At 30.8% G+C, this 15,518-nt stretch overlaps 5 protein-coding genes across 6 annotated transcripts; 3 read left to right on the top strand and 2 right to left on the bottom strand.

Moving 5' to 3' along the window:
* Positions 1-111: 111 nt before the first annotated feature.
* Positions 112-3,985, top strand: LOC107070004 (glucose-induced degradation protein 4 homolog). 2 transcript variants are annotated; one of them, XM_015327789.2, is made up of 5 exons: positions 112-525; positions 840-1,007; positions 1,108-1,340; positions 1,444-1,503; positions 2,292-3,985. In XM_015327789.2, the coding sequence occupies exons 1-5, from the start codon at positions 379-381 to the stop codon at positions 2,320-2,322; spliced, it is 639 nt and encodes a 212-aa protein (XP_015183275.1). In that variant the 5' UTR covers positions 112-378; the 3' UTR covers positions 2,323-3,985. The 2 variants fall into 2 exon arrangements, with proteins under 2 accessions (XP_015183275.1, XP_015183276.1); XM_015327790.2 differs by having other exon boundaries at positions 116-525; positions 1,444-3,985.
* On the bottom strand, positions 3,236-5,259 carry LOC107069925 (uncharacterized). Its single transcript, XM_089179043.1, is given in 4 exon segments — positions 3,236-4,304; positions 4,393-4,565; positions 4,568-4,738; positions 4,821-5,259. Coding segments are annotated over 4 exon segments (870 nt in total). The 5' UTR covers positions 5,152-5,259; the 3' UTR covers positions 3,236-4,109.
* Positions 5,260-5,731: 472 nt separating this feature from the next.
* Positions 5,732-10,489, bottom strand: Rab40 (RAS oncogene family member Rab40). The gene is made up of 5 exons (XM_015327645.2): positions 10,321-10,489; positions 8,110-8,837; positions 7,836-8,029; positions 7,503-7,725; positions 5,732-7,398 (listed from the first exon to the last, which is right to left on the bottom strand). Exons 2-5 carry the CDS (start codon positions 8,267-8,269, stop codon positions 7,091-7,093), a joined length of 885 nt encoding a protein of 294 aa, XP_015183131.1. The 5' UTR covers positions 8,270-8,837; positions 10,321-10,489; the 3' UTR covers positions 5,732-7,090.
* LOC107069926 (developmentally-regulated GTP-binding protein 2) lies at positions 8,831-10,468 on the top strand. The gene is made up of 4 exons (XM_015327644.2): positions 8,831-8,980; positions 9,052-9,790; positions 9,871-10,072; positions 10,156-10,468. Exons 1-4 carry the CDS (start codon positions 8,917-8,919, stop codon positions 10,240-10,242), a joined length of 1,092 nt encoding a protein of 363 aa, XP_015183130.1. The 5' UTR covers positions 8,831-8,916; the 3' UTR covers positions 10,243-10,468.
* A 164-nt stretch (positions 10,490-10,653) lies between the features above and the next one.
* elg1 (enhanced level of genomic instability 1) lies at positions 10,654-15,395 on the top strand. The gene is made up of 5 exons (XM_015327648.2): positions 10,654-11,792; positions 11,896-12,248; positions 12,469-13,651; positions 13,731-14,142; positions 14,249-15,395. The coding sequence occupies exons 1-5, from the start codon at positions 10,873-10,875 to the stop codon at positions 14,963-14,965; spliced, it is 3,585 nt and encodes a 1,194-aa protein (XP_015183134.2). The 5' UTR covers positions 10,654-10,872; the 3' UTR covers positions 14,966-15,395.
* The last annotated feature ends 123 nt before the right edge of the window (positions 15,396-15,518 follow it).

Below are 15,518 nucleotides of genomic sequence, written 5' to 3'. Positions count from 1 at the left end.
GTAAATAATTTAAATAATTTGTCGAATCCCGCCATTTTGAGTTAACTTTTAGCACACATATCCTATAGTAAAATTGGCATATCAAACATATCATTGAGAAAATGGAGAATGTATTGAACGATGTTTAAATGTAAAAAATGGTGAGGGTAAATAAGAAAATGTGTAGAATTAAAATATCGTAATAAGAATAATGAAAAAAGTAAGAGAGAGAAAAAAAAGAAAAACCGGACAAATTCGCGAAAGTAGAACTGGGTTCGAGGCTTCATATAAATACAGCCATATTCTGCAAATTACCGGCAGTCATTGCGCGAATCTTGTGATGTAGAGTTCTTCGGTCAACAAGAAGAAGTATTGAGAAAGCATTCACTTTGGCCGAGAATGCCGGTGAAAGTCGATGTAATTCCACCGCCGCCTGCTAATTCGAAGCAGCCGGGTGTTACCAAATCTTTGCTCTACAACGGTTCGCGCTTTCAAGGATCACAAAAGTCCAAGGGCAATAGTTACGACGTTGAAGTTGTTTTACAGGTTAGTTATTCATTTTTCTCTAAATTACATGACAAATTTTGCCAAACTTTATTACGCGTCAACTTTTTCGTCTACCTTCTCTTTCTTATCTTTATTTTTATTATCTTACTTTATTTTTAAATGGCAAATCAAATGAAAGTGTTGTTGTAATAATTAGTGTAATATCTTGGCCCTTTGGAGAAAGTTCATATTATCTCTCTACTATACTGATACGTTATTTTTCTAATATTTATTTTGGAATAAAACACCCAAGGATGTCAACAACAATGTCATATCTCCTTTCCATAAGTTTGCATTGTTATTTATGTTTTTAGCATGTGGATGAGGAAAACAGCTACTTATGTGGTTATCTTAAAATAAAAGGTCTTACAGAAGAATTCCCCACGTTAACGACGTTCTTTGATGGTGAAATTATATCCAAAAAATATCCATTTTTAACTCGTAAATGGGATGCAGATGAAGATGTCGATAAGAAACATTGGGTTTGTTTGTTTTCGTCGTCGTCATATATACCTGTATATATACATATATATATATATATAAATTTAGCAAACGTTAATTATTGACTTTATATTATTTCAGAGTAAATTTGAATCTTTCTGTCAATACGCCAAAACTTTTAACTCTGACACATTTGATTACGAGGCATTAAAAGGAACAGACTTTGTGTTTATGAGATGGAAGGAACATTTTTTAGTTCCTGACCATACTATCAAAGACATTAATGGAGCTTCATTCGCAGGCTTTTATTATATTTGCTTCCAAAAGTCTGCTTCAACAATCGAAGGTTTTTATTATCATCGAAGCTCTGAATGGTAAGTAAACATAAACGTGCGTATACTTTAGTTAGTTAGCTCAACAAAATACGTTCCCTATTCGATGATACTGTTATTAGATTATTTATTATTATTATTGTAGGTATCAATCATTGAATTTAAGGCACGTTCCAGAACACAGTATACAAATCTATGAATTCAGGTGAAATCCATGCTTTTACTATATTGCCTCTCTAAATTCGTATGTTTTCTGTCCCAGCATACAGATCTCATAAATGTCCTTGATATTCATTTCTATAAGATATATTTATTAATTTTATATTTAAATTTGAGTTATGCTCGCACTATCAATTTCCACACACAATGCATCCATGCACGCGAGTGAACGAATATGATGATTTTTAATTTTGACGACATATAATAAATCATTTGTATTATATTGATTGGTATAATTATCAAAATTATAGAGATATATATATATATATAGAGTGCCCCTCTATGATAAGGCATTTCATTCGAACAATTATTTATATATATATATATATATATATATATATATATATATATATTCATTGTGTGAGGTACTTTAATGAAATAAATTAATTGATACTTTTTGTCAATTAAAATCATTGTTGTTAATTATTTGATATATTCATATATATTCTACAACGAAGGCTAACTTCTTTGTCATTGTTGCATGAAATAATCTCGTCAAATGCTGCTACGTTTATTGTTATTTAATCTATTCTTTGGAAATTCTTTAAAGCAGATATAAAAGTAATACTTATATATATATATATATATATATACATACATTTAGAATTATATAGAATGCCTATTATGCAGTTTGGTTTTTGTTTCAAGTGTGTTACAAGTTTTATTCTTATAGCTTTTCAACGTTAAAACTACAAAACTGCAAAACTGCTTGCCCCCCTCCCCCTTTGTTTTGTTTTGTTACCAATGTCAAATTTATCGTTTATTCTTTTATAGGAGCATTTATGAGATCTGCTTGCTCAAATAGATATGAGATGAGAGTGTAATATTTGATTTACATTTGAATGAATGACATCTAATCTGTAAAAAGAAGCCAAGGAAAGCTAAGAGTAGTACATAAGAGTACATTTAATTTCAGTCATTCTAAACATCCATGTGCATATATATATGATGATAAATATTTGATTCTATTCATAGTTTATTGGTATAAAAATCGGAAAATACTTGAGCGAAAAAAGGTTGCTTAGATGATGATCTGCTGCATCATCGCAATGTTGAAGAGACAATGAAAAAAGATTTCTCTTATTGTCCAAATGAAATATTAACCGATGCTAATAATGATGATCATTTTTCTTTGTAGTGTTACATAGAAAGTTAAGCATTAGCAACCTTTCTTTGTCAGATATTTCTCTTTTATTACATTTTTGAGATTACAAAACATATAACAAAATTTCTAATTACTTGTTACTCTTAAACAAATGTTTTTAGACAAAACGTATCTTTAGTATCTTTAGGCATTTTCCAATTATAAAAACACTATATAATCATACTTGTTAAAAATTTACAATTATTTTGTCATCGTCGATGTATCATTAAATGTGCCTTTTAATTGGAAAATGCCTCTTTTATCTTCTACTCTTCCACTTTTGAAAGTTCTTTTGAAAGATCATTTTCCTATAGAAAAATTTCCATTTTAGACACGACCGCGAGAAGCGTGTCTTATTTATGGTTGTACTTAGAAGGTGTATTTTTCAAAAGTAGCAATAACAACAAATTCTATTATTTATACGTAATATATGGCAGAAGATGTTTGTGTTTAATAACAAAACAATTATATTAGAAAATCGATAAGTTGCAAAAATGCACACATTCAAACATTTTCTGTTATTTTTTTCGAAATACTTTATTATTGTTATTCTATTAGTTTTTTTTCTTATCTCTTTTATTTTATTTAATTTATATTATCTCGTTAAAAACAAATATGTCCCCTAAAATGTTACATCCACATCCGTTATATTTGGCTTATATTTGGTTTTATATATTCTTTAAATATTTATTTGTATTTATATATATATTTGTATTTTTTGTTTGTTTGTTTGTTTTTTTTTTTTTTTTTTTAATATTTTATCTTACAAAGTCCAAATTTATATATGGAATAGTATATGCCAAGAAAAATATGTTTAGTAGAAGAATCTCTTTCGGTTTCTCCTTGTATACCTCCGAGTGATTTTGGCATACTATTTTACAAAATAATATCATTGACAAAAAAAAATGATTGAAATAATTTTTAAATGCTCGTATTTTATTCCTAATTTATATGTGATTTTGACAATACTTGTTTATTTCATTGAGACAATTTTATGCTTATGAAATAAAGGATATTGTTTTGTAATATAATTATTGAAATATTCGTCGTGTGTAAATTGCAATTTTAAATGAAACAATCAAAACCTACAAAAAATAATTGGATTGATAAAAATCTGTATACGTAGACGTAGCGCTACAATTTCTTCATTGTTAACAAATGAATTGAACTAATGCTATTGCATAAATAAGAAGAATTAGTTTCTAGCATAATAGTAGAAAATCATAATTTTTTAAATGTATAACAGAGTGTTATGTGGATTATCCTGATGTAAAATTGCCCATAATTTTCACAAAAATTTAATAAAAATACATCTTAAAAAGTATTATTTTCTTATTTACTGAATTTCCTCTTTATTTCACATTATTCCATAGACTATATATATATATCAAATAATGTATATATGTAAATAATATACGTATAGAAGTATATTATATATATATATGTAATTATAGCGGCGTGATTTTGTTCTTGCTTTTATATATTGCATTCGATCGATCACCGTCGCCAACAGATGCAGACTGATTCTTTGTTTTTCTTCGATTGAAACTTCTACATCTAGTTGATCGTTTCTTCTTTGCTATTTTTCTTTCTTTCTTATCCAATGTCAATTTTCCTATCTTTCTCTTCTGTCTTACGCTACCCTATTGTTAAATTCATATAATATGTAAAAAATAATGATTAGTCATATTTGCAATGTTTTTTTTTTTTTTTTTTTTTCATGATTATTACATTTGAAAGACTTTTGCAAAAACAAGAAACATCATTGGGTGGTGGTGTAGTCGATGTCTTATGCAAGACTGCTTCGAATCCTAAAAACTTGGTATCAAAATTGACTTTAGCTTTGATAACGTCAGCAAACGAACTGTTAATAGCAAGCAAATGAGTATGCAATATGTTCCCTTTTTTCTCAAAACACTAGAATTAGTATACTTTGGTAAGGAGAAATTGAGTGCTTCTGCGATTTGCTTGGACATTGATATTTCTTCATTAGCAGTTATATCCGGGCAGTACTTTGCTACACTTTCTTTTTCAGAAATCGATGAATTAGCAGCAGGCTGCTTATTTTGTAGGAGCACTAGAAAAAATATCTGTATATTCATTTGTACATATTAAATATAACAACTGCTTAAATCATTGTAATGATGACATTCATTTACAGATGAAATCGTTAAGTTGCTTCGAGAAAGATTTATTGCTCGAGAGTAAGTTTTGAAAGGTCTCATCTAAAATTTTGTCGGAAAAAAATGTTCTAGCCAATAGAGATTCTTCCCAAGGTTTTTTTATAAGAGTCTTTGAACTAAATATTTTCCATTGCTCATGCGAAACTTTGGCTTGCCAGTTTAAAGCACAATCTTCCAACTGTGTACTTATGGATTTTAATAGTTCATCGACTTTTTTCAATTGTGCTGGTAGAGGATCGTATTCTTCTTGAGTAGACAAACGTGAAATACTTTCTTCGTCGACATGTCCTTCTTCCAGCGTAGACATAATACAAATTCTTCTAAATCAATTTAAATGCACACACACACCATTGTTTTGTTGCAATACAAAAATACGAAAATTCCAATCTATTGCAGATGATGAAATAGGTTTTTTTACAAACCATAACTCTACGCATGAAACAAATGAAGTTATTGTTTTGGAGAACAGTTGCTATTACTACAACTATAATAACATAACTAACTAATAATAACATAAGTTAAAACCGATGTTGTAGAAGGAAAGAAAGTTACAAATGATTCGTCAAGTGTTTAATGGCACTGTTTTAAATGCACACTTTTATTAAACAACTATTGACATTGATTCGATAGTTGCGCACATAAATATTTATGCATCTTATTTCATTGTAGATTTTGATTTAAAAATAAAAATAAATAGGAGGCAACAAAATAATCATCCATAAGTCATATTTCTTTTATACAGCTGGATATTTAATGAGGGTGATTAGAGGCTCCTACCAAGAATAGTAGGATTCTGTTCACCCTGTGATCACTCTGTGACGATCACCTCGTTTGTTTTTTTCTTCTTTCTTTGTGGTCCCTTTAAATACCACCCAGCTCTCAATAAATCTTGTTATCACTATTAATGATTTATTATCCTACAACCAAATATATACAATAATAATACAGTCAACTCTATTTTGTCGATTTACAATAATATAATTCTTTGACGAATACGTTTTTACAATCGAAGAACAATGAACGTTTTTATCTTTCAGATTGGGAAAATAATATATTTTCTAAGTAGTTGATATTATTGTAGGTATAAATATGTCTGTTGTGTTAAAATGTATATGTTGTATCACTAGTTTGTTTGTTTTTTTTTTTTTTTATTACAATCTCTCAGCAGACAGTGAAACACAAAAATTAGATTTATATATAAAATAATGTTAAATCGTGTATAGTCATTTTATATATATATACATAATTTAGTTAAATCCTATATATAATATAAATATATTTCACACTGTATCCTAGAATAAAGAAATTAGTAAGAAAAAAATACAATGTACACATTGCAGCTGCTAATCATAAGACGTAAGATTTTCATTTTTTATCGATCTTTCTCCAATCATTTCATCCCAAAAACAATTACATTATTGATTTTATCAATATCATCTTAGATTATGAATATAATCATGCACGAATATTACAATTTGTTAAAAAATACGTATAGTTTACATCAATATTATTTATCAAAAGTATGTTGTTGTGTAGTTAGAGAGAATATATTTAAAATTATTATTTAAAAAATGTTCTTTTTAACAATATATTTCTATATATTAGGTATCCTTTATAATGACGCTATTTTATTTTAACAAAAGTTTTATGCATAGATGTCTTTCTGAAAAAGTAAATTTCATATCAACAGCCAAAAATACAATAAAATTGACTTATTAATAAAAATATATATAAGAAGATATACTCAAAGAGCGTGTTCGTCAACATATATATATATATATGGTGTTTAGTCTGTCTCGCTCGCTCGCTCGCTCGCTCCTCATTTAAAAATGTCATCAAATTCTCTTGGAATTTTGTCAGGTTCATTTAACAAATGGCACCCTGATATATAGTAATTATTCGTATTACACCGTCGTCGTCGTCGTCGTCATCGTCATTTAAGCTCGATGTTACCATTAGAGATATTTTGGTAAAGTGCAAATTTGACATGGTGTATAGGACACCAAAACCTTTGTTTGTACGAATAACAACAATAGTTAATAATAACATTAAAATGAGGTTTTTCATCTCTTCTCATTGTTTTCATCTAAGAGATATCCCATCAATGATGTATTTATATCTCATTCTGCACAACGTTACATTGCCATATTCTTAATCGGAACAGGATAAGTTGTAATGTAACAGGAATGGAAGAACTTTGATATCACGTTGCATGTTTCAACATAACTGCAACCCGAGCTTTAATCTCAAGATATTGTGCAAGAATTGCGACCTACACAGCTTGTCCGAGAGTCTGTCATACTGCCAGGAGAGTTACCTGGCGTGGATATTCCATTATGGCCAACCCCAACAAAACGTAATTTTCTTTGATGAGAACTTAAGCTTTTACTGGTGCTACGGGTACGAGTGCCATTATACCGATGTCGCGAGGTTGTAGTCATTGCATATGATTTCAAATGCGATATAATAGATTTAGGTAATGGAAGTTGATCTATTCCATATACCGTTGTTCTCGCAACTATCGCACGGCATGCGAGTTCTTGAAGAGTGGGTACTGTGTCAAAGAAAGTATAATATATCTTACATATATATACAAAGGTACATGTAAATAGGTAGCTAGGTCTTGTAGGGAGGGAATAGTAGATGATAGATAAATACCTTTGTTCGATCTCCACAGCCTCTCCATACCGTTACGATGCAAAGCCATGCGTGACAGCTCGGAGAAACTTTCTCTTACATTAAAATCGCACAGAGGTGAGACTTCAAAAAATGCCATTCGATTTTTAGCTGCATATGCTTCCGCATCACGTTCTCCAACTTTTCTTTTAAATGCCAAATGAAGCCGATTGCCAACTAATATTTTTGGTATACCAGGTGCATGCTAGATGTAATCGTTGTAAAAAGAAAGCGTATAATAAATTGTAAGTAAGTTAGAATTCTTATTATGACATATTACATATGTGAATAGTTTCAACGCTTTACGTGGTATACCTCTTCGACTTCTTTTAACCACCTATCGATACCATCAAAGGACCATCTATTGGTAATATCATAAACCAAAAGTATGCCTTGTGCTCCACGTGAATAAGACCTGATAATAGTACAAAATCTACCTTGTCCAGATGTATCCCATAATTGTAATTTAACTCTTTTCCCATCCAGCAGGATAGTCGTAGTTTTGTATGCTGAAAGCAATACACAAGGAGGCATGTATATGTGATTAGAGGTTAGAAATAGATTTAGTATTTTAGTATTAGAGAAATACCACTGCCACTGCAAAAGGGTGATTCGGCGGCACCGTCTTCAAGACCACTTAGTATTTCTTGTTTCCCAACATCGCTGTCACCGACCAACAAGAATTTTAACAAGTAATCGTATTGCTTTTCTTGACGAGGCTTAGCCGTGCTGGCCTCACCTGTAGCCATAATACCTTTCTATTATAAACCCAGAGCATACTGCACAAGGCCCTCTGAGCAATGCTCGCCCCTTTTGCGTTGCGTTGCGTTGCGTGCGTTGCGTTTCCCTTCAAGTTAGGTTAGATTGACGATAAATAACACGTAAGATTAATGATATTCTTTGAATACTCTTATAACATTGACATTTCGTCGTCTTGATGTTTGTTTTTTTCCAACACGCCGTAGAAATTCGATTTGACTACATCTATCCCGCCGTTAACTGTTTCAGATTTCCAAGCGAAATCATAACAAAACAAGATTGACAAATCCACATTGTACATTGCCTTTTATTCCTCTTAGCGTTTTCTCTTTCTCTCTCACTTGTTATTAGCTTGATTTAATTGCAACATGTAACGATGTCAAATAATAATCGACACAACGATTGCTCGATATGTCGTCGTCCCATGTAGTCTTCTTTCCATGTAGAATAACTTCTCGAGGAGATATCCTTAAATGCGAATGACGCTTTATTTCTTGACATACACCTTTGTATAGATGTATGCGTGTATCTGTGTAAGCTATAGATAGTCGCGTGCACCTGAAACACAGACCGGAATTAGTATATTGCTACTATAAATGTATACTTTTTAACATAGTCAATAATATTTCTTTGAACAATGGGTATATTAGAGAAAATATCTGAAATTGAAAAGGAAATTGCAAGAACGCAAAAGAACAAAGGTTTGTCTTTCATTTGTCAAATGAGATTTGGATTCTCTCCTAACCATATTTATGTTTTTTCTTTTTTCTAGCAACGGAATACCACTTAGGACTTTTAAAAGCTAAATTAGCGAAATATAGATCGCAATTGTTGGAACCTACTAAAAAGTCGGAAAAAGGAGAAGGTTTCGATGTATTAAAGTCGGGTGATGCAAGAGTAGCATTAATTGGCTTCCCCTCTGTGGGAAAGTCTACGTTACTGAGTACATTAACGCATACAGAGTCCGAAGCCGCATCTTATGAATTTACTACTTTAACTTGTATTCCTGGAGTTATAGAGTATAAAGGTGCAAACATTCAATTGCTCGATCTACCGGGTATCATTGAGGGAGCTGCTCAGGGTAAAGGAAGAGGCAGACAAGTTATAGCTGTTGCCAGAACGGCGGATTTAGTTTTAATGATGTTGGATGCTACTAAACAAGATGTACAGCGACAATTGTTGGAGAAAGAATTGGAATCCGTTGGCATACGACTTAATAAGAAAAAACCCAATATATATTTTAAAATAAAAAAAGGAGGAGGAATGGCTTTTAATTCAACGTGCCCATTGACCAAAGTCGATGAAAAATTAGTCCATATGATATTACACGAGTATAAAATTTTTAATGCAGAAGTATTGTTTCGCGAGGACTGCAGCGCTGACGAATTGATCGATGTTATTAATGCAAATAGAGTATATCTACCGTGTCTTTATGTATATAATAAAATAGATCAAATATCGATAGAAGAAGTAGACAGGATTGCAAGACAACCAAACAGCGTTGTAGTCAGGTAAATAAACTCATTTTCATTCTACTATTTCATTAATTCTATTTAATCGTATACACACACACACATATTCTTCTCTTCAGTTGTAATATGAAGTTAAATCTTGATTTCTTACTGGAAACTCTCTGGGAATATTTATCTTTAATAAGAGTATATACAAAGAAACCTGGTCAACCGCCTGACTTTGAAGATGGATTAATTCTGAGAAAAGGCGTCACGGTAGAACACGTCTGTCATTCTATTCATCGTACACTAGCCCAACAGTTCAAATATGCTCTCGTCTGGGTACGTATATTGTTTCATTTTATATTCAACATGTCTTCATCAATTTCTATCAATTTGTCTAAAATAGATTTTTTGTCGAACAGGGTACTAGTACCAAATATTCTCCTCAAAGAGTTGGATTACAACATATTATGCACGACGAAGATGTTATACAAATTGTTAAAAAGTAAATTTTCATTAAAATATTATGATGGGGCTGGGCAGGAGGAGGAGGAAAAAGAAGACACAAAAATTGTACATGCTAATACATTTCTCATTCCATCTCATCGATTCCCAATTTTTTACGAAAAAAAATCTTCTTCCTAGTTTTTTTACCAACATATTTGAGAAATTGATCTAATGTATTATAGAGATTCTTGTTTTAAAATACTACAATAAAATAATTATTTAGCAATATTATTTGAATAACGATCGACACAACACGGATTTCATGTCGCGATGACACGTTGTAGGATTACATATGTGGATTATAGAGTAGGGAGTGAGTGTAATGTCAACAATGTCAACAACGTTAACAACGCCAGCTATCGGCTTATAAGAATACTACATCATTTGAGTTAGCGTGATTGGTTCGCGTTGGTATAATATTTTGAAGTTAATTGTAAACTGTCTTGCGTGAAAATATAGATGCGAGCGCTCTCTATATAAAAATAAACATGGCAATTAAAATTGGTAGCGTGTTTTGCCGCCAAAAAGTTGTAGACGTTAGCAGCGCAGTTGGCCCGAGTTTTAATTAATATTATTTAGAATTATTTCAATGAAATATAATATATATAGATATATGTAGTAAATTTGTAAATATGGTCTCGACGATGAAGGATCTTACCCATTATTTTCAAGACAGTGTCAAATCCAAATGTGAACCATGCCAAAACTCGTCCGAATTGAATATCAAATTAAAGGATGAATCTGAATATTCTTGTAGAAAAAAACGTACTCGTGTCAAAATAAAGATATCTCGTAGAAATTCGAATAGCAGGGTATGCAATATCATCGAGAATAAAAACGATTTAATTGATAAAACCCCAAGTCCATTTTCTAAATCATTGGGAAAAAAAGAAAGAACTTCTAGCAGTGAAAGGTCGACGACAGAGGTTAAGGAGAAAGAAAATGAAGAAGATAGTACTGGAAAAAAGAACGAACAAATACTTTCAAAAGTTAATATTAATTGTATATTAATAGAATCGGATGAGGAGACTGAAACGTTAGAAAACGAGGTGGTAAATGATAATCTTTCTTTATCTATGGACAACAAAATTCAATCAATTCAATCTCAAATGGAATGTAGTGTAGAAAATTCAAATGAATTTCAATGTAATACTGCACCTAGCAGCGATAATCAAATGAACAAGGAAAAAATGGAAGCAGATATCGTTTGTGAGCCTATTAATGAGTCTATTAATGATCATAAACAATGTAATGCATTTCAAGTTCTTATGAGTTCAAATAAATCGATAGACAATATTTCGTGTGTGCAGCATTCGTTAAAAAATTCCTCCTCTTCTTCCTCTGAATCTAAATGTTGCCAGGACAAATTATTACTTATGAAAGATATTAAAAGTCATTCAAAGAGAAAACTTAGCAACACGGAAGATGACAAGAAAATAGAAGAAATTGCAGAAAAACGCTTGAAACGATTTAAAGAAGATACAAAGAAAAATAATTATTCTACCAGTAATAAGCAGAATCCTAGTTCAAATAATTTATTACATTTTCTCAGGTAACTAATTACATTTAATTTGATTCATTTTGTAATATAATATATTTGAAGTATTTATAATTTATTGAATTTTGTTTCCTTTCCATTTCGATTACGTATAAAGCAAATCGGCTAGACTAGGAGTAGAAAAAAAGGATAAGATAGAAGTTAACACGTCTACTATAGTTGTAGAAGCAGATGTACATATGTCAGAAGAACCAGAAATGGTGGTAAATTCATTAACCAACGTAGCAAAAACTAAATCAGATTTTCTATGCAAGAAAATGGCTAATAAAAATATTCAATCAGAATATTCAAATGTAGATAAAATCGATTTCATAGAATTGGATGAAATAAAAGAAAATTCCTGCGTAGAGGAAAATCCATTCAATCCATCACGATTATTGCAACGTGATAAACCTAAATGGTCTTTAAGAATTAAAATGTTATCTTCAAAAAGTAAGGAATCTTCATCCGGTAAGAAAGGCCTTTATTATATTCAGTTTCCAAAATATACAATTTGTATCTTTGTATGTAATTATCAATGATGAAATATTTCATTGGAGTCTCCCAAATAATATTTGGTCGATGGCAATGATATTTTTGACACTTTGATCTCTGATTTTATTTCCATTAGAAATGTATTTCTATGAACATATCAACTTGCGTTATTATACTTCATTATTTTGAATTGCAGATACCGACGAAGAAGTGTTATATTCTCCAATAAGTAAAAACAAACGTAAGATGGAAGATAAAAAAATGTCTAAAACATCAAATAATAATAATAATAATGGCAACGAATGCGCAAGATTATCTTTGAAAATGAATGGTCGAAGAAATAAATCTGACAAAGTGATTACTTCTCTTAACCATGGGACGCCAAATGAGGACCAAACCGACGACCAAATTGACGACCAAACCGACGATATTATATTCGAAAAAGAAATCAAACAATTAACATGCATTAACAACAAATATAGAAATCTTAATGAGAACTATAGTAATACTAATACGAAGGATGTTTCCAAGGATTCGCAAATTGTAGATAGTAACACTTTAAAAAGAGAACCTTATAAAAAACTAGCACCTCTTTTTATAAGACAATCTAAGCAAAACGTTGTAACCGAGGCAACAAGATGTTCATTTTTTAAATCGGACACGATTAATGATAATAGTAAATATATGGAGAAAAAGGTACCTACTTGCAATTTGACTTATCTTCCTTTTCCAAAATTTAGTCATATCAAACAATTGAATAATGAAATTCAAACTACGAACGACGAACTATATACACATAAAATTCGATTAAAATCAGATATTAATTATATACCACCGATGATATTTAATGGTGATAATTATAAATATATTTCTCAATGTTTTGAATCATCAAGTAAGTCTCAGATAATTACAAATGCATCGGTTGAAGAAAATACAGAGGAGGAAGTATTGGCAGAAATAGAACAGCATTGCTCAGATACCAGAAATATATGGGAAACTATTAATTCTATAGCAAAGAATAAGTTTAACGTAGTACAATCGGAAAAATCCAAAAGTAAGAAATTAAAAAAAGATCTAATGAAAGAATGCGACAAAAAGCAGGTATTTGTAAACAATATTTGGACACAAAAATATAAACCGACTAATACTTGTCAAATAGTTGGAAACGAAAATGCTGCAAGAAAGTTAAGAGATTGGTTAAGTCGCTGGAGATCGTTTGTACATAAAGAAGAAGCTAGTAGCAGCGGGGATGAATTTTATTCATCAGATTGTAGTTTTACGAGCAAACAGAAAAATAATCAAGTAGCTGTATTATTGGGGCCACATGGAAGCGGTAAAACTGCTGCTGTTTACGCCGTTACGGAAGAGCTTGGTTATAGGTTTGTAGATTAAACAGTTTTCTTTTTTTTTTTTTTTGAATCTGCGAGGGCATTTACGAGATTTTTTATGTGTTTACAGCGTATTGGAAGTTAATGCTTCGTCTAGAAGAACGGGAAAAAAAATTGTCAAAGAACTCGACGAAGCAACTAAATCGCATCGAATTAAAAAAAATGGAAACAACAAATCGTTATTCAGGCCAGTTTTGCAAGAGGCAAATAATTCATCACAAAATTCTTTAATTCTTTTAGAAGATATTGACATAATATTTGAAGAAGATGAAGGATTTATATCTGCTATATCCCAATTGGTGTCAAAGACGAAACGTCCTATTGTAATGACGTGCAAAAATGTTTGCCCTCATTTAAATAAAATGGCTCCCGAACAACAACGAATTTATTTCCAAAAAGTAGTTGGCAATAGAGCATTAACTTTACTCAAATTAATTTCCTTAGCAGAAACAGGTTGTCAAATTTCGTGCGAATGTTTAGCAGTAAGTATTTCATCATCATCATCATCATCATCATATACATCATGTACACATATATTGTCCATTTGAAAAGAGCAAATAATTAATAAGATAATTGACATTTGTTTAGGAACTCTTACAGAATGGGGATTTGAGAAAAGCTTTACTGCAATTGCAGTATCTGCTAGTTTCAGGTTTCGCGCATCTGAGTAAATATCCTTTTAATTCGAGAAGCTTTGTTTGGCAAGACATGAAGTATTATCTGTACCAGCCGGCTATAAAAGAAACGAAAAAACGGAAGGCGGCGAAAGACTGCGTAACGAATAATAATAATGGAAATATATTAAATAATTTAAGCAGTCAGTTAGATTACTTATCGTTGTTATCATCCTTAATTGAGATTAATGATCCTGCGCTCGATATAGTATGTACCAAACCGCAGTCCAGTTTATCTCTAACAGAAGACACAACGCCATACTCTGTTTCACAAAGTATTAGTTTAGAAATAGGAGAATGGATTAGTCAAAAAATAATTAAGGACAATCACTTAATTGGTAAAAATAGAATCCAATATCAAGACAGATTAAGCCTAAAAAAGCAATTAAATGAAGGAGTCGATAGCGCTTTATCGCAAATTACATCTCATATTTTAGACAATCGATGTATATCCTTAGATTACTTACCATGTGTTAGAACAATATGTAGAATGGAAGAATATCGAAGTGCGTCGTATATTAAAAGAGGTAATAGATTTTTTCATTATCTTAGTGGCTTCAAATTGCCAACTTTGTCGACAAAATCGAATATTTTATCGGCTGCGTGTAAAATGCTACAAGAGAAATCATGATACGATATCATAATATATAAATGGATTATATTAGATAAATGAATGTTTATTAAGAAAAATGGAAATAAATCCATGACTACTATTTTTCTTAAGAACAAAACTCTGTTAGAAATTGTTTAATATTTATATATTTATATACACTCTCTCTCTTTGAAAGATGATTCTCTTCGTATAACTAAAATATATTAATTATTCCATTCTCCTTTTAAGAATAATATGAAATTAGTTTAAAAATGCACCCATCATTTACGAGATTTGTAACATTCAGTAATGTTGTTTAGATCAAACAAAATGCACTTCTTCATTATATTAGAAATAAGTTTAAGTTATATTACGCTCGACTATTATTACGTGAAAGATATCATTGTATTACATATAAATATATAAATATAAAATGGATCAATCACCGCAAAGAACGTAGGCACTAACTAATGATTTTATTCTTCTTCTATGTTAAGTATAATAATCATTTTGATTTTCGTCTAGGAGGTCTAATCTAGGAGACAGAGTAGATTAGGTTTTAGAAATAAGTAAACAATAGCAATAGTGCCTT

The sequence above is a fragment of the Polistes dominula genome, unplaced genomic scaffold, assembly GCF_049000335.1.
Source record: "Polistes dominula isolate Pdom_NZ unplaced genomic scaffold, Pdom_raw_medaka contig_37, whole genome shotgun sequence".
Lineage (NCBI taxonomy): Eukaryota > Metazoa > Arthropoda > Insecta > Hymenoptera > Vespidae > Polistes > Polistes dominula.
The sequence above is the reverse complement of the archived record's forward strand: the minus strand, read 5'-3'. Positions and strand labels throughout refer to the sequence as shown.

Bases quoted from the DNA above. Each gene is read 5' to 3' on its own strand.
- LOC107070004 (XM_015327789.2), top strand. From the start codon at position 379: ATGCCGGTGAAAGTCGATGTAATTCCACCGCCGCCTGCTAATTCGAAG. The intron at 1,341-1,443 runs GTAAGTAAACAT...TTATTATTGTAG, and splicing joins TATCATCGAAGCTCTGAATG to GTATCAATCATTGAATTTAA. The intron at 1,504-2,291 runs GTGAAATCCATG...ATTCTTTTATAG, and splicing joins ATACAAATCTATGAATTCAG to GAGCATTTATGAGATCTGCT.
- elg1 (XM_015327648.2), top strand. From the start codon at position 10,873: ATGGTCTCGACGATGAAGGATCTTACCCATTATTTTCAAGACAGTGTC. The intron at 13,652-13,730 runs GTTTGTAGATTA...ATGTGTTTACAG, and splicing joins ACGGAAGAGCTTGGTTATAG to CGTATTGGAAGTTAATGCTT. The intron at 14,143-14,248 runs GTAAGTATTTCA...ACATTTGTTTAG, and splicing joins TTTCGTGCGAATGTTTAGCA to GAACTCTTACAGAATGGGGA.
- Rab40 (XM_015327645.2), bottom strand. From the start codon at position 8,269: ATGGCTACAGGTGAGGCCAGCACGGCTAAGCCTCGTCAAGAAAAGCAA. The intron at 8,030-8,109 runs GTATTTCTCTAA...TATTGCTTTCAG, and splicing joins ACCCTTTTGCAGTGGCAGTG to CATACAAAACTACGACTATC. The intron at 7,399-7,502 runs GTATTTATCTAT...TCTTTGACACAG, and splicing joins GCTGTGGAGATCGAACAAAG to TACCCACTCTTCAAGAACTC.
- LOC107069926 (XM_015327644.2), top strand. From the start codon at position 8,917: ATGGGTATATTAGAGAAAATATCTGAAATTGAAAAGGAAATTGCAAGA. The intron at 8,981-9,051 runs GTTTGTCTTTCA...TCTTTTTTCTAG, and splicing joins AAGAACGCAAAAGAACAAAG to CAACGGAATACCACTTAGGA. The intron at 9,791-9,870 runs GTAAATAAACTC...TCTTCTCTTCAG, and splicing joins CCAAACAGCGTTGTAGTCAG to TTGTAATATGAAGTTAAATC.